This window comes from Geotrypetes seraphini, chromosome 3 (assembly GCF_902459505.1).
Source record: "Geotrypetes seraphini chromosome 3, aGeoSer1.1, whole genome shotgun sequence".
Taxonomy (NCBI): domain Eukaryota; kingdom Metazoa; phylum Chordata; class Amphibia; order Gymnophiona; family Dermophiidae; genus Geotrypetes; species Geotrypetes seraphini.
Genome location: NC_047086.1, coordinates 288,116,897 through 288,143,110, shown reverse-complemented (window position 1 = coordinate 288,143,110; position 26,214 = coordinate 288,116,897). Strand labels below are relative to the sequence as shown.

General features: G+C 44.9%; 1 protein-coding gene across 2 annotated transcripts in view; it reads right to left on the bottom strand.

Moving 5' to 3' along the window:
* Nucleotides 1-26,214, bottom strand: part of DESI2 (desumoylating isopeptidase 2) — a 126,405-nt gene that overhangs the window by 74,360 nt on the left and 25,831 nt on the right. For both annotated transcript variants that reach the window (XM_033936493.1, XM_033936494.1), the window contains exons 2-3: nt 21,356-21,428; nt 2,271-2,364 (exon numbers count right to left, since the gene is read on the bottom strand). In XM_033936493.1, coding sequence (XP_033792384.1) covers nt 2,271-2,364; nt 21,356-21,428 — 167 coding nt within the window. The remainder of the gene's footprint in view (nt 1-2,270; nt 2,365-21,355; nt 21,429-26,214) is intronic.

Below are 26,214 nucleotides of genomic sequence, written 5' to 3'. Positions count from 1 at the left end.
TTTATTTTCTCAGCCACTAGGTTGGAGAATCATATCGGCTTCCTTTTTCTCTTGTTTTTATTGATTTTCTTCACATAAAGGTCCATAGCCATTTTTATCGTTCCTTTCAGCTTAGACCACTGTCTTTCCACTTCTCTTATGTCCTCCCATCCTAACAGCTCTTTCTTCAGGTACTTTCCCATTGCATTAAAGTCCGTACGTTTGAAATCTAGGACTTTAAGTATCGTGCGGCCGCTCTTCACTTTAGCCGTTATATCAAACCAAGCCGTTTGATGATCGCTACTTCCCAGGTGAGCACCCACTTGAACATTAGAGATACTCTCTCCATTTGTGAGGACCAGATCCAATATCGCTTTTTCCCTTGTGGGTTCCGTCACCATTTGTCTGAGCAGAGCCTCTTGAAAGGCATCCACAATTTCCCTACTTCTTTCCGATTCCGCAGACGGAACATTCCAGTCCGCATCCGGCAGGTTGAAATCTCCCAACAGCAGAACCTCCTCTTTCCTTCCAAACTTTTGGATATCCACAATCAGATCCTTATCAATTTGCTGCGATTGAGTCAGAGGTCTGTAGACTACACCCACGTAGATAGAAGTTCCATCTTCTCTTCAGAGCAATCCATATCGCTTCTTCCTCTCCCCAGGTCCCTTGCATTTCGGTTGCTTGGATATTGATCTTTACATAGAGAGCTACTCCTCCACCTTTATGACCATCTCTGTCCTTCCTAAAAAGATTATATCCCGGTATGTTTGCATCCCATCCATGTGATTCACTGAACCATGTCTCTGTGATAGCAACAATATCTAGATCTGCCTCTAACATCAGGGCTTGCAGATCATGAACTTTGTTGCTTAGACTGCGAGCATTTGTGGTCATCGCTTTCCAGCTATTTTTCAGCGTTAATCTCCTTTTTCGTATGGATTTTTGTGTCGTTTCACTTTCCGTTGCAATACTAAGAAATGAGTTGCTGATATTGCTTATGTTGCAGCCTTTACTACTATCACATCATTTCTTTTGCAAAATGTATTTTCATAAAAATCGCTCACCCTTCCTATCCAAGGAGTATGTTTTATTCCGAAATAAGTATTTTTCAGCACACACACACCTGTTTCCCTTTTACCACAAGAAAAAGGGAATCAGAATTTACTCATCAACTCTTTCTACAGTCTCAGCTAAACTTCCTATTTGAACCTACTACTTGAACCATAAGCCAATTAAATGACTTTTAGCTGTCTCCAGGTAATATAATTGTCATGCACACTTCCCTGCAGGCATGTCGTCCTCTCAATGTACATAACTGAGCAAAAGCTTTCATCCAGCCAGGATTATTTACAGATTTTAAACAAAATCACTGGGGAGTTTTCAATGTAAATTTTGATTAGTTTTCCAGTGGTGTACACTAACAGAATACAGACATATACAAATAATAACCTTCAGTACAATAACCTTCAGTACAACTGACAATATAAAGCCATCTGCGATGGTTCTTCACGGAAGCTTCTTTTTATCACTCCCCAGTTTCTTTCGCTCACCTCCTCCGAATGTCTTCTCTTTAAATTAGAACACAGCACGAGCTTATCTTGACTTAAAGAGTTCTTCCTACACCAAGGACATTTGAAGCACTGCCTGTTATTCTCACAAGTAACTTCAGAACAGCGAGAGTGTCAACCATACTTCCATGAAGCTAGCAATAGCAAGAGTACTATGGCACTGATGAGAATGACGCAAAATATTTCCTAAATCAGTAACAATCCTCATAGCATAGCAAACAAACTATTGCGCTCAAGTCCTGTGATGCAGAAGCTAGCAATGCTACAAGGGGAATGAATCCCGAGCTCCAAAAGGTTTCTGTGGGCTGGCCAACAGGTACAACAGAGGAATTGACCTGTCAGTAGCAGACCTCAGTCTGTTTCTTCTCCATGCAGGCAGAGCTGGACCCTCAACTAGGGGAACTCTGAGCACCAAAATCAGTCAAAATACCACAAAAAGGACTGAAAAAAATAAAGAAATAAACAGAGCAGATCAGAAAGACTCCTTCCAGCTCATATGCAGAAGGAAAAATTGAAGGGGACAGCAGAGCCCTCTAGTGAAAGAGCAGGGATTCGAAAGCTGGAGTGGATTCCTTCCGCATGGCTCACGAGCACGGAGATATTACCCATCTATCCAGAATGACAAACCTATTGCACTAGAATATATCACATTTTAAGCTGCTGCCTGGTTTTAACCACAAAAATGTATGCGTTATAACAAAATTACTCTTTTATACTTACTTAAATTTAAAAGTATCACCTAATTCAGATGCATCTCCTGGTGTGATTTCAAACACCCCTGAAAACGGGTAAGGATGGCCACCATAGGCAAACTCTGAAAGAAACACAAATAAAACTTGCACATTATTCCCAGTTACAATATATTAGATGAAAAGACAGCACACCTGCAGTTTATCATTTTCCTCCTGTTGCTTTGGATTTCTAGTTTTACTAAATTCTGTCCATGTTGGGCTACAGTGCAATTAGTTTTCCCCTATATCTAGGCCAATGCTTCTCAACCTAATTCTCGATACATTCCCAACTAGTCGTGTTTTCAGAATGTCCACAGTGAACATGCATAATACATTTGCATACCAAGGAAGCATTGCAAGTCTCTCATGCATATTCATTGTAGACATCCTGAAAACTCAAATTGGATGGTGCGCCCTGAAGGCTGGTATAAGCAGCACTAATCGAGGCCCTGTAAATATAGGGATTTACACATTTATAAAGTTAGATGTTTATTTTCAAGCCAACTAGGGGGCTCTGGAAGGATCCAATAATTAATATACATCAATATTTTTGCATCATGAAATTAACATTTTTAAGTCAATTCCATTTTTTTCTCAACAATTTTAAAATTGGTACACTCTCCCTCCAATCTACCCCATCAGCCCCAGCAGTTATGCTCCTCATCCAGTCTCCCTTATCTCTCTCATTCCTATCATGTCCTCAACCAGTCTCTAGGCCAGATGCACTAAACTGGGTCGGTAATACCGTGTGGGTCTGAAGCAATCTGATTTTTGGCTGATTCCAAAAGAGCTATTGATACAATAACAAATTTGCATGCAAATGATTCGCACAGAGGTTCATCGTAATCCCCGTCTCTTCTGTCCGATTGATCATTGCAAGAGCGATTCTCACACATGCGCAGAATGGTCCAGTTGATACAGCGACAATATACGCAAGCACCAGGTTTGCTACATCAGATGTAGGCATGAATTATTGTAACGCATCACATGCGTATATCATTGGCATATGTCGAAGGTGTCAGCCATAAAACATTGTTGTCGCAAAGCGCTTTATAATACGGCCAGTAGAGATTTTCCTTCTTTTGGTGCCGTTGGCATTTCACGAGCTTTAAAATAGTACAGCGAGGGCAATCCCTTGATGCTTTGCGCTTCCTCTTGCCATAAAGTAGCAGCCAATGCAACACTGTGACATCATATACACGCGACCATCAAGGCCATATGAAGGGGGTGGAAAGGTATCAGCAGATTATGCAAATGTGGGGCATAAATGAGGTTGCTGCTGTATAAGCTCTGGCCCAGCCTGTACAATCATCAGAAATTTTAGCCTTCTCTCATTACCCCATCTTTTCGCTGCCGGGCATGCATAAAAGGCACCTTCAACACAAGAACTCACAACGGGCATAACACACATGTTTACAACCCTGCTATTGTAAAAACTGTATTTATGTTATAAATATTATTAAAATTATATTAATTTCAGGCTGAACTATCATAAGACACATAAGTGACTGGTCTTGACCAGTCGCTTTTTTCAGATAGCTAAAGGTGTGAACCGGGAAGCCATGTTATAGCATCAATCGTTCTACTAGTTTACATGGCATTTCAATATTAATGAGCTTATTTGAATGGTCAGATCAGAGAATGAGCAATCATGCAGAAAACCACGTGAAAACTCACCAGAGCCATTTTCTGCATCGGGTAGGCAAATGCAATCATCACTAAACCAGTCAAAATTGGTTTAGCGACTATCGTTAGATGATTGCTGACTTTAGTGCATCTGGGCCTCTCACTTTCACCCCACCAAACCTCTCTCAATCCCATATCAAATCTTTCTCATCCCCATTGTCCCCAACAGTTTTCTTCTTTCAATGCTCTCTGGTCTTCACCACTCAGGATTGTGTTAAATAAAAATCTATGATAAATGAAATGTCAGGATACTGCTGCTATTGATTCCATTTTCAAGACTTATTTTTAAAAAGAAGTTTCGCTCAGGATTTGTAGACGAGAGCTACAGATTTTACAGATGCCAAGGCAATTTACATGTACGACTGGGAACCAAAATCAGAATCTGCAGACCATCAGACAAATGGTTTGACACTGAACTTCTCCAATTAAAAAAGCTCTGCAGACTACTAGAAAGAGAATGGAAAAAAAAAGAGCCTAGAACACACCAAAACAGCATGGAGAAATCAAATCAACCAATACAAGAACAAACTCAAGGAAAAACGGAAAGCCTACTACTCCAAAATGATAGGCACGGAAACCCTAGACACAAAAAAGCTATTCAATCTAGTAAAGAACCTCACTGACACCAAACCTTACCTAGCTACACAAGGAAACTACCCACCGACAGCTATCCAACTAGCAGACCATTTCAAAAACAAGATCACCAAGATCAGAACCGCATTCAACAATACACACACACACCTCGACAAGATAACAACAAACCCTTCAACAGGAGAAGCCATCGCCGCAGACAGAAGCTGGACCAACTTCCCTGTATTACACTGGTCGGATATGAACCGACTCTACAAAAAATACAGCCAAGCTTCTTGCGACCTAAATAACTGCCCCACCTACCCGTTATCAAACGCCTCCACCACATTCAGAGCCAACCTCATGCTATGGATTCAAACTACATTAACGGAAGGTCAATTCCCTCAGGACCTTGGAGAGATCTTAATCACCCCAATCATGAAAGATCACAAAGGCCCAATAGATAACCCCTCCAACTACAGAACTATCGCTTCAATACCAATATACGTTAAAATAATAGAAGGTCTAGTTGCACAATACCTCACCAACAACCATAACCTACTTCACCCCTCACAATCAGGATTTCGAACCAACCACAGCACAGAAACACTACTTGTAATACTACTAGACACAGCTCGACAGCACATTAGCAAAGGCAAAAAGATGATGTTAATTCAACTTGACCTCTCCGCAGCATTTGACCTGGTCGACCACTCCTTACTGCTACAGATACTTGACGCCATTCAGCTCTCAGGCAAGGTCTACAATTGGTTCCAAGGATTCCTCAAATCAAGAACCTACAGGGTAAAGTCCAATGATATCAAATCAGAACCATGGTCCAACCCCTGTGGAGTTCCACAAGGATCACCTCTATCACCTACGCTTTTCAACCTCTTTATTTCCTCCCTTGGAGCCACTTTAGACAACTTAAATGTTACCTCCTTCAGCTACGCAGACGACATCACCATACTCCTCCCCTTCGACCCATCAGAGCCCACCACAACAGCAAAGCTGGAAACAACCTTAGATGCAGTGGAAAAATGGATGGTAGATCACAAACTGAAACTAAACTCAGATAAAACAAAATTCCTTCTGCTCGAAAAGGCCAAAACTCCCACTATTACAGAACTGAAAATTAAAAACACCAAATACCCAATACAGCCCGAACTCAAACTCCTAGGAGTAACGATAGACAGATGCTGCACAATGCAGTCCCAAATCAATAAGACATCCCAGAAAGCTTTTTAATTATGAGAAATCTACGTAAAATAAGAAAATTCTTCGACCCAGCACAATTCAGGCTAATTGTCCAATCCCTAGTCTTAGGTGTACTGGACTATTGCAATTCCCTCTATCTACCTTGTCCTGCCAACATGATAAAACAACTTCAGACTATACAAAACACCGCCCTCAGACTGACCTTCTCCCTGAGAAAATATGATCATATTACAACTGCCTTCTTAGATTCTCACTGGCTACCTATGCAAGCACGAATTCAATTCAAATTCTACTGCCTATTATTCAAAGCATTAAACGGCTCTGCCCCCTCCTACCTAAACAACCGCTTAAACCAGATCCTCACCTCAAGACAAAGAAGAACTCTGAACCCTTTTGCCTGATTTCCACTCAAGGGCTCTCAACGCAATAAGATGTTTGACAACCTTCTGGCGATGCAAGCAGCAAAACTCAACCACTCCATCTCCAACCTGCTGACGGCAACGGGCGACCTCAAAACATTCCAAAAAGAAATCAAAACCCTGCTTTTCAAAATATTCATCCAGATATCCTAACCCACCCCTTCCCCCTCCTCCCAGATAAATTCTCCCCCAAAACCTCCACTTAGATAATCTCTTCTTCCCCAAAACACCAACCAAGTATACAGATCCCTGAAATGTAATGTAATCTTATTTGTACTCTAACTGTAATCTATTTGTTATATCACACAGTAACGTACAGTCAATTTACTATCCAATTTGCAAGTTCTTCCGGAATTTATCCAGCTATCTCTCCTCTTTTGTAACCAAAAAAAAAAAAATGTATCTTCACTGGAAATGTCCAGTCAGCTCTTTTGTAATCCGCCTTGAACTGCAAGGTATAGGCGGAATAGAAATCCCTAATGTAATGTAATGTAACCAGGGAAATCTTGCTTTGGCCTTACACTCTGGACCTTAGTTGCAATGGTTCAAAACCTCTTAAAAGAAAAATTGCTTCAGTGAGCTTTCAAACACATGGAGCGGCATAATAAAAAAACCCATCTAGGAGGAAGTGACGTCACACTGCCGAATGGCTGGGTAAAATTTGAGCTCCGTCAGGGCTTAAATAAAAAAGTGCTTTAAAAGCTTCCCAAGCGCGGTTTAACTCCTGCTTACCGACGCGGTGGAGGGGGGAGTGTATGGTGAGTTGCCGGCGCCTGGAGAAGTTCCAGTTTAGTGAATCGATGAGTGGGAAACAATCAGTAAAGACTCCGGCGTCGCCTGCAGGGAAAATAAAGATGGCGCAGTCCCCAGGACAGACACAGCAGTCCCCAACCTCGGAGGTGCCGGCTGATAGTGCATCGGCATTGCAATTAAAGCTGGAGAAATGGTTTCATGACCTCAAGGCTGAAATGCAAGCGGTCTGGGAGGATGTTAAAACAGCGATGGCAGACTTCAGGGTGGAGGTTGGGGACTTGGGAGGTCGGGTTGAGGCCTTGGAACAACATGTTTTCTGTTTGGAGGTAACGGTGGAGGAAACTAAAACTGGTCTGGCGCAGCAAGTGAAAGAGTTGGCTGTTTTACAGGCGCAAGTGGAGTACCTGGAAAACAGATCTAGATGGAGCAATTTACGATTTAAAGGCATACCGGAGGAGGAGCGTCATAAGGACTGTACTGCGGTGGTGCAAGACTTTTGCAGTCAACTGTTGGGGCCGGAAGAGCAAATGGATGCTGGAGCTATTGTCCTATTGCGGGGTCATCATGGCCTGGGAGCTAGGCAGCCAGGCATGCCTAAGGATATCATTGCCTGCTTTGGAGATTACTTGGTGAAAGAAAAAATACTGCAGGCAGCTCGGAGACGGCTACAATTTCAATGGCATGGAATCACCGTGGGGGTCTTTCAGGATTTGGCTTTAACCACCTTGCAAACATGAAGGGCCTTCCGCAATGTGACTCAAGTGTTGAGAGCGGAGGGCCATAGATACCGTTGGCTGTTCCCGTTTGGTATCTGGCTGACTGTGAATGGCAAGTCTTGGAGAGTTGACACCGTGGGAGATGCCTGGTTTGCCCTGAAGGACTTAGGCTGTAATAACTTGCCTGTGATATCACCAGCGGTGACCCCTTCGAAGGGAGGCAGACCGGTGGAGACCTGGCACACGGTCACCTGCGCCACTAAGAGGCTGACCCAGCAGGAGACCTAAGAGATGGACGGTGATATGGGGAACTCGCTCTTGCAGACCTGGAGCCTGGTGGTGCAGCTCCCATCCACATTTGAGAACTTTGGGGACTTGGTTGTGGGGTGTGAATTGACTGGGAGGATGGATGAGTGCGGGCCCAATGACTTCAGGTGGGAGATTGTATGAGGGCTGGGGGATGAGTGATTCAGGGGGATGTATGGGGTGAGTATGATTGCTGCACATAGGGGATACCTTTTGGGATGCTAGGTTTGTATGGTGCAGTATTGAGTGTTGTTGGGGAATCCATGGGGTTCATGTCTGGGATTTGGGGCATGGGAGTTATTATCATGGTGTGGTGAAATGTGCTCTGATGGGAAAGCTGGGGTGTCAGATGCCTTTTGGGGGAGGCTTCATCTTTTCTCTTTGGCTGGTCTGGCATTTGCTAGGTCAGCGACTGTGGGGGGGAGGGGTGGGGGACAGTTGGGGATATCTACGAGTTCTAAGGGGGGGGAACAAGGGGATTGGAACAGATGGGACATTACTCAGGATTGGGTCATGGAATGTAAAATGGGGTTAGCAGTCCTGGGAAACGGAGTATTGTTTTCAGGGAAATGAAGCGCTTGGGTTGGGACATCTGTCTGCTACAGGAGACGTATTTGAGGCCTAGGGATGCGGCTTTATTGCAGCATCCGGCCTATGAACAGGTATGACAGGTATGTTAGCATCAAGACCACATGCTAACAAAAAAAAGGGGGGGAAATCGCCATTCTAACACACAGAGGATTGGGATTGGCTGTTGATCAGGTCTATAGAGACTCTAAGGGGCGATGTTTAGCTTTGCAAGGGTCCTTACATGGGCAACAGGTGATCTTAGTAAATATATGACCCAAATGTAGATCAGGCAACGTTTTATAGAGGATTGAAGGATGAGCCGTTGTTTATTCAGGGAGTAGTGTTTGTGGGGGTAGATTTTAATGCGATACCGGATGGGAGAATGGATCATTCCAAAGGGGGTAGGGGATCTGGCAGGGGGACCTCCAAGATATTTCGGGCGTTTATGGGCGCCTTGGGGTTGGTAGATTGCTGGCGCCTCCTCCATGGCTCTCAACGTAATTTTACCCATTACTCTCATGCTCAAAATACTTACACTCACCTGGATGGGATCTGGGCTTCCCGGAATCAGTGGAGTAAGATCAAGGAGGCTGAGATTGGAGCAATCCAAATTTCGGACCATTGTCAGGGAGTGGTGCATGGGGGTGGTACCCGGTACTGGAGGCTTAATGATTCATAGCTTCAATCTACTGAGGTGGTGACGGAGGTGCTTCAAACTATAGCTACCTATTTGGAGTAAAATGATACAGGGGAGGTGTCCGATGGCATTTTATGGGATGCGCTGAAAACGGTGTCGAGAGGCATTTTTATTAAATGGGGAGCCAGATTTAAACAGAGTAGAGCGTGAGTACAGTTGGGTTTATGTGAAAAATTGATTGCTTTGGAATTGGCTCATAAGACCTCTCCCGACCCCCGGATTTTAGTGCAACTGCACCAAATCCAGGGAGAGCTGATGCAGCTTCAGATGGAAGATTATAATCAAGTGCGGGAGCGGTTCCAGTCCTGTCTCTATGAACATAGTAATAAATTAATTGCTCAACTAGCTCGTTTTATTAAAATCAAACAAGCTCGAGCTACTATTGCTCATATATGAGACAGGAGTGGGACTCTCTGGGTCACTGATGCAGATATAGGTAACTCCTTTTTGGATTTCTGTAGAAGTTTATATAGTCCAGGGGGGGCCGGGGAGGAGGGGGCAGAGGAGAATTTCTTGGACAGGGTCGAGCTGCCAGTTCTGTCTGTGGAAGATCAAACACAGCTGAATGAACTGGTAACCTTGAGGGAGGTTCTGGAGATTATTCGGGGAGCCCAGCCAGGAAAATCACCAGGTTTAGATGGTTATACGAGTCGTTTCTATAAGAAGGTTGGGGATCAGGTGGGTCCTTTATTGGTACACTTAGTTAATGGGGTTCAGCAGGGGGACCTTTTGCCTGGCACAATGAGGGAGGCGGGAATTACAATTTTATTGAAACCTGGTAGAGACCCAGCTCTATGCGGGTCTTATAGACCCATTTCCTAGTTGAATGTATATGCGAAAATTATTGCCAAAGGGTTGGCTCTTCGGTTGGGTAAGCTGCTTCCTAAAGTGATACATATGGATCAATCTGGGTTTATTCAAAAAAGGCAAGTAGGGGATAATATACGGCGTACTTTGCATTTGATGTGGAAGGTAAAGCAGGAGCAAGACCCGGCTGCGTTAATGGCGGTGGATGCAGGGTTTCTTGGGATTTTTTATGGGCCGTAATGTGGAAAATGGGAATAGAGGGGCCGTTTAGTGAGTGGGTTCGAGCTAGAGAGCTGCACGGGAACGGGGACGACAGGGTCACGGGGATCCTGTGGGGACACCCCCTAGGGTCGCAGGGATCCCGTGGGACCACCCCCTAGGGTTGCGGGGATCCTGCGGGGTTCTGATGCACTCGAGCCGCGAGGCTTGTCTTCTTTTCCCTACTTGTCCTACCGCAGCACACAGCCAACCGGAAGTCTTCCACAATGTCAGCGCTGACGTCGGAGGGAGGGCTTAAGCAAAGCCCTCCCTCCCTCCGACATCTCTCAGAGGAATACTCTCCCAGAGGAAGTAATTGCAGAATCCACCATTCTAGGATTTAAGGGTAAACTAGATGCACATATCCCTTGAGAAGCATACAGTGATATGGGGACTAAAATATGCCAGGGTACACCTGGTCTGGTGGGGGGGGGGGGTATGCCTGTGTATGTTTGTGGGGTGTGTGGGGAGGGTGGGTGTGGGAGTGGGATGTGGTTGGTAGCACATACTCAATCTGCAGCGGAGTTTAGCTGGGCATCCAGATAGTCTGTGGTTATGGCTGATTTGAAAGTGACTACGCTTAATGTGGATGGAGTCAAGTCTCCCATTAAGCGTAGGATATTGACTCATCTCAGGAAGCTGGGTACTGATATAGCATATTTGTAAGAGACCCACTTTCTCAGATCGAGTATGCCAAGCTGCTGAGGGGTTGGGTGGGGGAAGTCTACTCTTCTACCTTCAGTGGGAGGCAAAGGGGTGTTGCCATCTTAATGCATAAGAGATTGCCGTTTACTCTACATCAATGGTCAGCAAACCACGGCTCGCGAACCGCATGCGGCTCTTTATCCACTTGAGTGCGGCTCGCGGCTCAGCTTCAACTGCCGGTCCACAGAAATTTTCTGCTGGTCCACAGGGCCCAAGAGATTGTTCAGTAGCCGCCGGTCTTCGGTTCAATCAATGTGGCATCTTTGTGCTGGCTCCCTGAGTGCTGCAGTGCACAAAGTCATGGAAAAAGGCTTCTACCCGCGGCCTGCGCCTGACCCGGAAGCCTTCTCTCTGATGTCGCAAAGTAGAGGGAAGGCTTCCAGATGAGGTGTGGGACACGTGCAAGGAGCCGCTTCCCACACCATTGTGCAATGCAGCACTCAGGGAGCCAGCCCGAAGACCCTGCGTTGATCGCACCAAGGACCAGCCTGAAGCTAACACCGGGGGGCAGGCCAGAAAGCAAGACACATGGAGGGAGAGAGACAACAACGGTAGAGGAAATGCTTTTATTTAGTAATTTTGCATCTGCTGTCTGTTCAGGAAGAAATGCATTTGCTTGGTTTACTCTGGGGGTTGTACTGCTTGAAGAGTCTTGCATCTTAGGGTTTGTTTGAATATTAGTACTTTTAGTTTTTGGTCCTGCATTTGCATGGGGTTATCTGTTTTTTTGGTAGAAATGAATGTTGAATAGCATATAGTGTGCTTTCTGTATTTTAATTTTGTGGTTAACCATTATGTGTTGTTAATATGATTATATTGTATATGTGTATATATGAAAATGGATGGAAAAATGTTGTTACAATTAGTACTATTATGGGGGTGGGGTCTGGGGTGGAGATTGGAAGGTTGGTCGGCCCGGCGCTTCAGCATCCTCTTTACGGGGAAGGGAAGCAGGGAGAGCTCGGAACTTGGCGGCGGCCTGTTCCCCTATTGCAGCAGCAGTGGCAGCCTGTTCCCCAATGGCGGTGGCTTGGGGGGAGGGCAGGAAGAAAGAAAGAAATGGGGGCAGGGAGAGAGAAAGAAAGGGGCAGGGTGAAAGAAAGAAAAAGTTGGGGGAGGGAATGAAGTCTGGACCAACTTTATGGAAAAATAAGTTTCTAGACAACAAAGGTAAAAACGGAATTTATTGACTAAAATATGTTAGCTTTGGGAAATGTAAAACACAGATGTCTTTGTACTGTGTTCAAAAGAAAAGGAAATGCATTTCTGGTTTTATTTCTACAGTGTTGAAGTACTTGCTGACCCTTGCTGTGACTGGTGGGGATCCCCAAGCATCGCCAGCAGAGGACCTCCTCTAGAGACGGCCAGAACTCCCCTCCACCAAGCACAGTAGTCGCTGGCGACATCCATGAGCCACTGAGGTGCCAGCATCTGTGACTCAGGGACGCTACTGCTGCCTGCCAAGCTTGGCAAAAGGGACCCCCGGCCAACTTCAAAGGAAGTCCTCAGCTGACAGCTTGGGGGTTCTCATCAGCTGAGTATTTATATTTTATATTTACATTAGAGGCTCTGGTAGAAACCCATTTACAAAGTATGTATTCTTCCCAATTAATATTTCCAAATTAATAAAGTGTCTTTGCTTATTTGTAAATGGGTTTCTACAAGAACCTTTAATTCAGTAGCATAATTAAATGAAATAACTATTTCTGAAGTTTATTGGACGGGCGGGGACGGAGGGGATTCCTCGCGGGGATGGGTGGGATTTTGGCGGGGACAGGTGGGATTTCTGTCCCCACGCAATTCTCTAGTTTGAGTTCTGTATTATGCTCCTAGAGGGTGTCTCAAAATTAATCAATCTTACACTGAATTTTTTCCATTGCGAGGAGCGCTAGACAGGGGTGTCCGTTGTCCCCTCTGCTTTTTGCACTCTCCATAGAGCCCCTGGTGATCTTGATAAGGAGCCATCCACAATTAAAAGGCATTCGAGTAGGGGAGATGGAACACCGCATAGCATTATTCGCCGACAATATCCTTCTATACTTGACTGCTCCAGAATGTACAATATCACATTTGCTCAGTATCATTGAGGATTATGGGAGGGCATCTGGTTTTAAGATCAACCTATATAAGACTGAACTGATGGATCTCACCCTGGGGAAGGATCGAGTTCGAGCACTTCAGAGCCAATTCCCATTCAAGTGGGTCACTAAGAGCCTTAGGTACCTGGGAATTTATCTATCTAGGGACTTGGCGGGTTTGTATGAGGCTAATTATGGCCCCATCATTCATCAGATCCGGCAGGATCTTCAATGATGGCAGGGGCTTTGGCTCTCTTGGGGAGGCCATATTGCAGTTATACAGATCTTACCCAGGTTATTATTTCTGTTTCAGACTTTGCCAATTCCCATACCAACCCAGACGTTTAAACTGCTACAAGCGGAAGTCCGGAACTTTATTTGGCAGAATAGAGCGTCCAGACTTTCACAGCGGGTGATGTAGTTGGATCGAGCCAGGGGGGGAAGGGGGTTCCGAATCTCAATTGGTATTATCAGGCGGCGCAGTTGCGGATGTTATTGGAGTGGGATCTGGGATTTCACAAGTGGGGGGATTCAGTTGTGTCCCAGGGACGGTTGACAGCCAAACTCTGATCCTCCCAGATTGTCCAACAATGGGAGTTGGAGACAAATAACCCTTATATTTTACACCTGGTTAAACTGTGGGTTAGAACTAAACTAAATTGTAATAATGGGCGGGTTATTTCCACTTTAGCTTCCTTGCGGGAGGAACCCCAATTTGGAGTGGGGAAAACTAATCCCGTTTTTGAGCGATGGGGACGCATAGGGTTACTTCAATTTCAGGACTTTTTGAAACAAGGGTCCATGATATCTTTTGAGGCCTTACAACATTACCCGGGGATGAGCGCTAGGGACTATTTGGCCTATCTTCAAGTGAAACACTTTGTGGTAGCCAATGGTTGGGATAAGGTTACCTTAGTTGAGGCTGAACAATTAGAACACTTATGGGAAATTTTGCAGAAAGTGCCCAAGCCTATCTCCATAATTTATCAATATTTAAGGGAAAGGGTGATTCCACATCTTGGTTTTCGAAGTCAATGGGAGAGAGACCTACAATGCTCTTTTACATCTAAAGACTGGGAGACTATTTTTGGGGAGGTGGGTAGAGCTTCCACCTGTGCTTTAATTCAGGAAAATGCCTACAAGGTATTGAGTAGATGGTATTGCACTCCGGAGCGTCTCCATAAGATATATCCTACATTTGTCGGCTACCTGTTGGCAATGTCTGGTGGGAGTGTCAGGTGTTGGTGCCTTGCTGGCAGGATGCGACGGAATCTTTGTCACTAATGTTGGGGGTTCCAGTTCCTGTTACTCCCCAGGCCTGCCTTCTGGGAATGTTCAATATCTGCGAGACCGCTTGGCAAACTTGAATTCTGCGCATGGGGTTGGCAGCATTTAAATGCCTCATTGCTGCTTATTGGAAACAGTCCCTGGTACCTAACAGGGCTGAGTGGAAAGTGAAACTCTCTTTGATGAGGAAAATGGAATTATATGTGGCCAAACGAAGGGGATATTATTGACAATCTATGAAAACATGGGCTACTGTTACCCAGAAATTGAATTTGTAAAAGGTTACGGAAATGCTTGATCCTGTGGTTTGTCCTTTGCAGTGGGGGGGATGTAGACAATGTTGTTCTTTTGCACTGTTTTCTGTAGGCACTGGATTTTGTATTAGTGTGCTTGTTGTTTTCTTGTGTTATACGGATTGTTTCCTTGGTTGAAAACCAATAAAATTTCAAATTATAAAAAAACCCCAAAAAAACATCTAAGTCCATTTTGGGCCTAGAACGTTAGTCCATTGTGTTAAATATTTCACTCTCTTCATCCCCTTGGCTCAGCATCTTTCCATTCCCTCTCCTCCTCCCTGCAGGTCCAGCACCTCTTTCTTCCCTCAGCACTTCTACCATGGATTGAACACCTAGCTAACCCGTCCCTCCAGCCCCCCTCCCCCAGGGTCCAGTACCTCTCTACCTTCTATCAAAACTCCCCAAGGATACAGCACCTCTCCCTTCCCTCTAGCCCCCTCCTTCCATGGGTCCAACATCTTTCTCCCTTCCCTCTAGCTCCAGCTCTGATCCACAAATTCAGTACCTCTCCTTTCCCTCCAGCTCCCAGCTTTAGGTCCAACACCTCTCTTTTCCCTTCAGCTCCAGTCCCCCCTCCATATAAGTCCAGTATCGCTCTCCCTTCCCTCCAACCTCAACTCCCCCCATGGGTTCAACACCTCTTCTCCCCAGCCCAGAATCAGCACCATCCTTCAGCTCTGGAACCAGCCAGCAACACCCCCCCCCTCCCCTGCAGATACAGCGATAGAGGTAGACAACATCCCCCACCATGGGTTAATCTCCTTCCCAGCTCTCCTTGCGTTGGTACTACCTGAATGAGCCAGCCATGCCATGCAGAAAAATCTTCACAAGCTTGTTCCAACACCTTCCTTCAGCTGATGAGTCCCTCCTTGATATAACTTCCAATTTTGCAAAACTGGAAGTTACATCAGCTTGTCAACTGAGGGAAGGCCTCGGATCAGGCCTCTGAAGATTTTTATTTATTTATTTATTTATTTTAAATATTCGGTACAGCTGGCTCCTTCAGGTAAAACCGCCACTACGCTGAAAAATCTTCAGAGGCCTGCTCCGAGGTCTTCCTTCAATCGATGAAACTTCCAGTTTTGCGAAATCGGAAGTCTGCCAATCAAGTGGAGAAAGCTTCATCCAGGGCCAGACAAATCATGGGCTGTATCCGTAGAAGTTTCGTCAGCCGTAAGCCCGAGGTGATAATGCCACTATACAGATCCATGGTAAGACCCCATCTAGAATACTGTGTACAATTCTGGAGACCACATTACCAAAAGGATGTGCTGAGAGTTGAGTTGGTTCAGCGTATGGCCACCAGGATGGTCACAGGACTCAAGGACCTTCCTTATGAGGAACGGCTGGTCAAGTTACAGCTATACTCACTTGAGGAACGCAGAAAGCGAGGAGACATGATTGAGATGTTCAAATATGTCACGGGCCGTATCAAAGCAGAAGATGATCTCTTTTTTCTTAAAGGACCCATGGTAACCAGAGGGCATCCGTTGAAAATCAGGGGAGGGAAATTCCATGGCGACACCAGAAAATATTTCTTCACCGAAAGGGTGGTTGATTGCTGGAATAATCTTCCACAACAAGTAATTGAGGCCAGCAGCGTGTCAGACTAAGAAAAGATGGGATTGGCATGTGGGATCACTTCATGGACGTAGTTAGAGGGTGGGTCATTGGTGTGGCAGACTAGATGGGCCGTGGCCCTTTTCTGCCGTCATTTTCTATGTTTCTATGTTACATCAAGGAGGGACTCGTTGGTTGAAAGAAGGCCTCAGAGCAGGCCTCTGAAGATTTTTCAGCATGGCACGGCCGACTCATTCAGGTAACGTAGGGGAGTGGGGAGAGGTGGTATTGTTACGCTGACCCTGGGGGGGGGGGTTTGCCATGGGAAAAGCTGTTCATCATGGTATTCCTTAGAAACATAGAAAGATGACGGCAGAAAAGGGCTATAGCCCATCAAGTCTTCTGAGGTCGTAGCTAGTGTTTCTCCATTCAAGGTGTATGTTCTGCATGGATTTCTGCTGCCGAGATGCATCACCTTACACTTCTTTGCATTGAAGCCCAGCTGCCATGTTGAGGACCAGTTTTCCAACTTGATCAGATCCTGCGCCATACCATCCGTGATATCGCTTTCACCTACTATATTACACAGTTTGGCGGTGTCGGCAAACAGTGCTACTTTTCCCTGAAGCCCTCGGGTCAAGTCCCTTATGAATATGTTAAAAAGGGATGGTCCCAGGACTGAGCCCTGCGGCACTCCGCTAGTCACCTCCGATGTCTTAGAGAGAGTGCCATTGACCACCACCCTCTGTAGTCTTCCACTCAGCCAATCATTGACCCATGCCGTTAGTTTCTCACCTAACCCCATCGATTTCATCTTGTTTAATAGTCTACGGTGTGGGACACTGTCAAACGCTTTACTGAAATCCAAGTACACTATGTCCAGAGACTCTCCCGAGTCTAGCTTTCCTGTCACCCAGTCAAAGAAGCTGATAAGATTGGATTGGCATGACCTGCCCCTAGTGAATCCATGTTGACAGGGATCCCTCAGATTCCCCTCATCCAATATTGCGTCCAATTTCCCTTTAAGTAGAGTTTCCATGAGTTTACACACTATTGATGTGAGACTTACTGGTCTGTAATTCGCAGCCTCCGCTCTGCAACCCTTTTTGTGCAGAGGAACAACATTGGCAGTTTTCCAGTCCAGGGGGACTCTCCCCGTACTTAGGGAGAGATTGAAGAGCATGGCTAACGGTTCTGCCAAAACATCACATAGCTCTCTGAGCACTCTTGGGTGCAGATTGTCTGGTCCCATGGCTTTGTTCACCTTGAGTCTTGACAGTTCTTTGTAAACATCAGCTGGTGTGAACTCAAACTTCTGAAATGGGTCATCCATGCTTTGCTTTGCATCCAGCCGAGGCCCGTGCCCTGGTGCCTCGCAGGTAAAGACTGAACAGAAGTAATCATTCAGTAGTTTGGCTTTATCGGAGTCAGTTTCTACATAATTCCCGTCTGGCGTTCTAAGGCGTACTATCCCGTTTGTTTTCTTTTTCCTGTCGCTAATGTATCTGAAGAAGGATTTGTCCCTTTTCTTTATGTTCTTCGCTAGAGTTTCTTCCATACGAAGTTTGGCCTCCCTGACTGCTGTTTTGACCGCTGCAGACTTTGTCCTGTATTCAATGTTTGCTTCTGTTTCCCCCATGCGTTTATATGATAGAAATGCTCTTTTCTTCTCCTTGACGAGGTGTGATACCTCATCCGTGAACCATTGGGGTTTCCTTTTTCTTTGTTGTTTGGTTACCGATTTTATATAGCGGATAGTTGCCTCATGTAGGATCGATTTCAAGGTTGACCACATAGCTTCCACATTATCAGTTACTTCTTGAACCTGCAGCATCTGGTAGACGAAATCCCCCATGCGTGCGAAGTCAGTGCCCCTGAAATTGAGTACCCTTGTTTTTATTTGTGATCTAGGGAAGCCTTTCTTAAGGTTAAACCATACCATGGTTATGGTCACTTGTATCCTTGTTCCTGTTCCCACTGTAAACCGGTCCCATTTTTTCCCATTCCCATGGACTAAAGCAGGAACTCTTCTCTGTGTCATTCTCTACTTCATATAACACTAGGCCCATTTTACCCACTCTGCTCATTCATATTGCACTCACACCTATTATTATCTACCACTACCACGCATCAATCATACTGTTCCCGATATCCAAAACAATACTTGCGATACTACAGTAACTGTATAACAGTGATCAAGTCCAATCAGGTTTCTGTCGAGGCCTGTACTGTTTCTGTACTGCTGCTCAGATCTCCCTTTCCAGCTGCAACGCTTTTCCGGGATCATTGTGCTGCTGCTTGCCACCGATATTTCTCTAGATTTTGGACAGCCGATCTAAGAGGCGTGGTATCTTCCACAGAAATAAGTGCGAAGCAAGGCTCAAGCCTCCTGCACTTCTGTCACTCTCTTATGAGTCCCATTGATAGTGATGAGTAATCCAAATGGAAAGATTTCTGCTTCAAAAATGTTATTACAGGATGAAATTCCTGCCTCTTCTATAAAGTGATAGAAGACAGATCGTAAAAAAAATTTCCACTGTATGATTGTTCCAACTAAGGGGGCCCTTCTCTCCTGAGCTTTTCTCTGCAGATGCATGCAATAATGTATTTGGGAGAGTCTCCAAGTTTTGGGTCCAGTGCCCAATGCGCCCTATCTACTTTAAGAGCAGAAGAAGCAGCTGTCGGCTCCTCAGACTTGATGTCCAATACATGATTATAAATTGCTTGAACCACTTTTACTGTGTCGTGATTCTCCTCCATATCAGGGATCCCCCATATTCAGATATTGTGCCTACAGGATCTATTTTCCAAATCCTCTACTAATCGATAAAGAGTCCTGCAGCTTCCACTCAGTATCAGTGGCTACAGTCTAACTCCTTTACTATATCCTCTTGGTCTCCAATCCACCTCTCCGTTTCCTCTATCCGACCCAATAGGTCTTGTTTAATTTATTGAACTGCATCTTTAATTTTGCCTTTAACCAAGGCAAACTCATTCTTAATGTCTGCTGCCCATTGCTGTAAATCTGCTTTTGTGACCGGAGGTGAGGTTTCTGGACTTGGAGGTCTAGGCAAGGGGCCCCTCATCAACTCCTCTTCAAACACAATCTCATCCGACTCACAAGCACATGGTGTAGGCTGCTTTTCTCTAATTTCCGACTCATGGTTAGAATCATCAGTTTTCTTTTTCACTAGCATATTCTCAACCCAGTTAATGTCTAACATACTGTAGGCAGCAAAGCTCAGCATAGAAGGAATGGTTTCTACAGATGATACAAGTTTTTTTTTTTACTCTGGCAAGTAGAAGCTCTTACTCTAACTAGCCATTTAGCCTGGTGATGATACCAGAAACCCCTAGCCACAATGAATTAATTTTAAGGTAAAAATACAGTTTCTTCATGTGGTTTTCTAATTATTTCATTCCACTAGTTAAAATAATACTTCTGGGTGATGTTAGGAGTACAAAGTAATATTATGTATATACAGTATAATTTAAAGATAATATAGTTGGTATGTGACCAGCAGCTTCAGTGCAGCAGAACTAGAACAGAAATTTTTAGCCATCATGAGCCCAACAAATCCTGTAGCAACCCTGACCCTTGCACTGGTAATCTTGATAACAGGGAAGACCATGCTGGAGGAGGGACAGGACTAATCTCATGGTTTATGAGTGCTCATACCTGCTAACAGATTGTGTGTATATGTACATTTTTCTGGGGGAAAGATCCTTAGCTTTCAAATTCTCAAGATGGCCTGTGACCCAAAAGAGACTAAGAACCACTACCCTAGGTAATGACAAACTATCTTGCACAAACATCACTACGGTAAATTCCACAGGTGCAAAAAAGATGTTTGTCTGCTCCACTAAAACAAAATAGAAAAGGATAGACATCAAGGGAAATCCCAAAAAACTCACTGGTGGCTAGAGGTCATGTCCAGGTACACTACCACACAGCCCATAACTGAAAATGTCTCTGGTCTCTTAAATTCTGGCAAATCTGATTTCAGCACAAATAGTATAGGCAGTCTTAATAATAATTTCCTTAAGGGGAAATACCTTGATACAGCCCCTATGGGCGAAACATAGTCTATGTTGGATGAATAACCCCTATGCTATGCTCCTAAAGAGATGAGAATTTAAATCCTATTTAAGAATATTAAAAAGCTATATTATATATAAAAAATTATCAAGAAAAAGACCAATGACGATCTTGGTGTTATTTGATCTGTGTGCTTAAGTTTTGTCACACGGCAGCATCGCTGAGGTCTATAAGGTGGAATACTTAAGGTACTGTGGGCTCCTTTTACTAAGCCACATTAGGACTTTAACGCGCAGAATAGCACGCACTAAATTGCCCCGTGTGCTAAACCTTAACACCAGCATTGAGCTGGAGTTAGTTCTAGCCACATAGCGCGGGTTTAGCGCGCGCTAAAATGCTGCATGCGCTAAAAACGCTAACACAGCTTAGTAAAAGGAGCCCTGTGTGTGAAGTGATCAAATCTGATTTCAGCCAAGCCCATATGTTTTGTTTTCAGTCTTATTCCTTTTGAATGATGTGTTGCTAATCTGAAAATAGCAGATAACTGCTCAGTATTTAGTCATCTTGCAGTGACTAGCCAGATGAATCCAACTGGTGCCAAACTGAATTACTATATAAATTAATATATGTGTCATATTCCAAGAAAAGGGACCAAGCCTTAGAAACTGAGTTACTCAGTTGGCTATGTAATCACAAAGATGCTGATTCAAATGCAACAAACCACATCTTTCTCTCATTTCATTTGCCAGAGATACTGTTTCAATTAACAATATAATTCATTTCTCAAGTAAGCGTGAACTAAGACCTGGAACATTTTCTTGGATTGTGACATATATTCACTAGGAAAAGGACCAAAATCAGAAACTCATTTTATTTTAGTTTTCAAACAGATTTCAGGTATGACCAATTCTTGATCATTACCAACTTAAGCTGGATTTTAAGACCTAGAAATTAAAAGTTTCTGCTACCCTGTGCCAATTCACTACATCATATGTCCCTTTAAACTTATCTATGTTTGAGTTAAAAATATCTTCTTAGAATGCTGTGTAGCTCTGTGTATCTGTTACTATAAAAATACATAAGCACATTAAAAAGAAAGTGTCACGTACCTCTACCATATACTTGTATTCCAGAATGGAAAACTCCAATTCCTAAGGATGACGTGTATTCATTAATCCAATACTAAGAACAAAAGAAAACACAAATAAAAAAGGTTGAGAAATCCATGAACCCAAGCAACTGAAATTAATTTTACAGTGCCAATACAGCCACACATACAGCTATGATTGTACACATATGGGTAAACTCAAAAAAAGTCCAAATGTTTGGGTGCTAGGTGTCAATTCTATAACAACAAAATTTGCACGTTACAGAATATTAGCATTAAGCTGGCATTCAGGTGCCTACCTTTAGACATGAACATTTGTCTTATGCCATGTCAAAGGTTAGTGTAAATGCTCATGCTTAACTGTTGGCAGTTGTGTGCATAAATTATTTTATAACTTACATGTGTAACTGAAAGACATAATGCAGACCCACCCACATGCAAGTTACAGCATTTAGGGAAAAATTATGTTCTTACCTGTTAATTTTCTTTCCCTTAGACGCAGCAGATGAATCCAGAGACCAATGGGATAGCCCACATCTACCAGCAGGCGGAGATAGAGAAATTGATTAACAGGTGGTCCTATTGGCTGGCTCTCCTCCTGTCTCATCAGTATAGCTCCTTGCCCAAGCACACGTAACCCGCAATAGGCATAGCATGTAAAAAACTTATTTCCCAGAACAAATCTCAAAAGGCAATGATATAGAATACCACTATCAACCACAACAAACCGCGAAAGTTGCACAAGAAAAAACCGACAGACAATACCAGAAAGGGTGGGGCTCTGGATTCATCTGCTGCGTCTAAGGGAAAGAAAATTAACAGGTAAGAACATAATTTTTCCTTCCCTAGCAACAGCAGCAGATGAATCCAGAGACCAATGGGATGTAGCAAAGCAATCCTCAATCTGGGTGGGAAGCAAACACCGCCTCCGCAACAACCAACGCACTAAACACATCTACCGCATGTGTCCCCACGTCCAACCAGAAATGCTGAGAAACAACACTCTCGGAAGATCAAGCAGCCGCGAGACAAAACTCCTCCAAGGAAAAAACCTCTGGACCGAGTCCAAGAAGTAGCCATCGCACTGGCGGAATTGTCATGAAGTTCGTTCGCCAATCGCTTTCCTGCCATCAAGTAAGTAGAATGTCCTCCTGGATCCATCGAGCGATGGCGGCTTTGGACGCCGCCAGAAAATCGAGGCGTCACGTGAAGAATACAAAAACAGGTGATCTAAACAACCAAAAGGCATTAGAAACCTTGCTCTCGAAGAAAGCTATGTACTATCAAAAAAATGCAATGAATAAAAGCACGACTCCCTATTTCTCCTCCCAGGAAGAAGGAAGGAAAAGTGAGCTAGTCATAAAAGAAAGGATGACACCCCCTAGAAAGAATTGTGGTACCGACTGAACTGATACCCCAGATAATGGAAATCAGAAATAAGAATCCCCGCTGAACAAGGCCTGCAACCCGGAAAACTGCAGAGCCGAAACCAAAGCCACAAGAAACCCCGTGGTCAACGGCGCAAGGAGGAAATGACGCCTATGGGAAACTGCGAAGAAGTACCGGAAGATTGCACTCCAGACAGGGCTTTTAAGAGGTGTACAAATATACCATGCTCCATTTAGGAACGGAACTACATGAAGCTGAGAAGTAATCGAAGAGCAATATACCTAGCCCCGGTAACCAGCCAAGAATAACACTTGAAGTTGAAGGGAATGGAACACTAAGCTCTTGGCAATACCCCTGTGCCAAAAAGCAACTATGTAAGGGTGCAAAGTTGAGAAGTATCCAAAAGGAAGCAGAATCCACAGGTGAAGACGTCTGTAGCGCCAGGATAAGAGAAGAAACAACCCGCAGCGCATAACCCTTACACGTCAGTCAGGACTTCTCAAAAGCAAGGTTGTAATACCAAAGTAGTACGAATATCCCTGTCGATCGGATCCTAGGTGAGCAAATCCGGAGATACCAGGAAACGTCATAGTCTAGCTGTCGAAAGAGTCATCCGATCCACATAGTAAGGATGGCATAGCCAAGCCAGAATTCTACAAATACAGTGCCCGGAAAGCAAGCTGGAGATGGCAAATCCAAGCCATCATCAGCCAGGGGAAAACACTGAAAAAGAGAAGCCAGAGGTGAGAAAGAAGCCACGCTGGTTCCCCCCTCTAACTCCCACTCTCTGTGCTAGGAAGTATTGAATCGTGAGACGAGACCAAGAGGTCTAGTACCAGGAGATCTCATGTCCATAAAAAGAGCTGGAACGCCTGAGCCAAAATTCCCAATATCCAGGACGTAGAAGATTTCACTATCACTAACGTGCACACTTGCTAGAGCGTACACAGTGCTGAACACTGTAACATACAAGAAATGGGTCATGGTCAGATTGCACGGAGAGAAAGTCTATCCAAACTCTTTTCTTGACCCCTAAAATGATCTGCCAACAGAAGAGGAAGATGAGGGTCTACCCATCGAAGTAGAATAACAACTGTACCCGGCAATGGAGTACAGCACCTACTGCCCAAGCTGTAAAGAAATACCCCCATCAAAATACCGACTGAAAGGCCCTCAGCGGCATTCCGGAAGAAGGGTCTGAAGCTCCAGAAAGGTAGCCTGACCACGCTCAAGAGTAGAAGAATGAACAAGTACGGAGTCGACCCTGAAGACCAGACTCCTGGAGCTGAGGATGGAAGGCACCGAGTCCCCCAACCCAACAGCCCGGGATGTATGGTGGCCATGAGCTAGTCCAGCAAAGACCGAGGCATGCCTTTTAAAAGAGAAATCTTGCTGAGCCACCAAAACATACAGAGCGATGCATGAGGAGCCTATCAACTAATCGGAGCCCTGAGAAACCGGGCACCACCAGAACAAGGGCGACTGCTGTAGCGTTATAATGGGAAAGCAAGCCGAAGTTCCCAGTGCGGTCAACAAGAGAATTCCATACTCTGAGTCATGGTGACAAAAGAAGCCTGCAAACCTGAGACTGTGACCCATCGCCCAAGTTTCTGGGAAGAACACATGTCTCTCCCATAGGAACAAAAAAAAAAAAACACATCTCCTCGACATACCTATAAATAGTACAGGAGAAAAGAGCGCTATGCAAATTTCGAAGATTCACGTCCAAAGAACTGAGGAAAGAAATCACCCTGTTCATGTCAGTCAAATGGCCCGACTGAAAGACGTCCGAATCCAGCATTCAGTCAAGAAGAAATTAGATGAATCACCTGGTAGCGCCAAAACAGTACCTCTGGCCACATTTTCTAAAATTTTCTTGAACCTTGGATAGGAGAAATGGCACGTGCCAAAATCGAAAGCGCTGCCCAAAGAGAGACAAGCAACTAACTGCCAAGGTATTGAATCCATGATTGCCACCCCCCCATATTATATCATTAAACTGATGCAGTCTATCCCGCCAATACCTCTCAGTCTAGGTGGATTACAACAAGATGGTGCCTCGGCACTGCCATGGAGAATACATGGGTAAAAAAGGTATGTGGCGGGATCAGAGAGGGTCAATCAGGAATTGCTAGATCAATTTAACAAATGACTGGAAGAGAAACCGGAAAACGTTCATCTGGGACACCGCTGCAATGACAGGTTGTCCAGAGTGAGGCGCTATCAATCCAATGGAAATATATCGGACACAATATATACCAGCAAGGCCACTAGACCGTCCCATTTAGGGGCCAGATTGGAAAAGAGAGACTGCACGCCGCTTGGATACAGAAAGAATCGGAGCGGAGTAGCCTTTACCATGAAATAGGGGAACGCCAGAAAGGCCTGTGCAATAGCGGAGGAACATGAAAAGCAAAGGAAAGGAAGAAAGGTATTCCCCCTACCATAAGCGGATAATTTCCGCCAGGGCACCTAGCACTGCCGCCCCAAAATTGAGTTCAGTGTCCCTCAGCGAAGGACATGTACCTGGCAGGCAGAAAGAGAAAACACCCTGTCCAAAATACACTGCAGGGATGTTGCAAACTGACAAACAGCCCTGTCTCCCCTCTCAGAGAGCCGTTCATCACATGGCTACAGGGAACGACTCCGCGCATAACAATGCGAAGAGGGGAAAAAAAGAAATAGGGGAGCTGATTAACATACGTCAGGAAAAGACGATAGCCGCACAAGGCTGTTGAGCATCCCGAAAAACACAGGACCCTGCGTTGATCCAGATACAAACAAAACCTAGTCCTGCCCGCTTGAAAAGTGAAGGTGCCACCAGGTAACCCCACATTACTAAGAGCGCGTAGCCCCAACAGGAAACTCAGCACGCCAGTACAAGGCGGTTTATTGTTATGTTATGTTGAGGGGGTTTTTGTTGTTTTTTTTTGTAAATTCTATATCTCTTGTATTATCAGCAGTAAGTGTACAAAATCACTTAAACTCTCCAGCAATATAATAGACATACATATGACAAGGAAATATTGTAATAGCACCACCTGATACCAGCAGCGCGACCCCAAGGCGCAAATAAGAGGCAACAGCCAACATGCAGAACTCTTACCATACCGGGACCCCAGGATGCAGGAGGAGAGATCCAAACCAAGACCGGGTATCCCTCCCCCGCCGCTGACCGTCCCAGCGGCAAAGCACCTCCTGCTGACCCAGCGCCGTGACAAGCTGTAACCAAGGGGCCAATTGCCAAATGGACTCCCTCTCCAGCGCCCTCAGGCAAGGCAGGATGGCTCCCGGACCCCAAAGAAGCACTTCGGGAGAGAGTCCCACCGCCGCGTGAACAGCAACTGTACCTGCAACCCCCGACACAGTCAAGACCAGAACCGGGAGACTGGGGAGGCGCAGAGATAAGGCTGCAGCTGAAAACAGGCGCCAATAACGCAGTGGCTCCGCTGCCAGCGTCGGAGCAGAAGC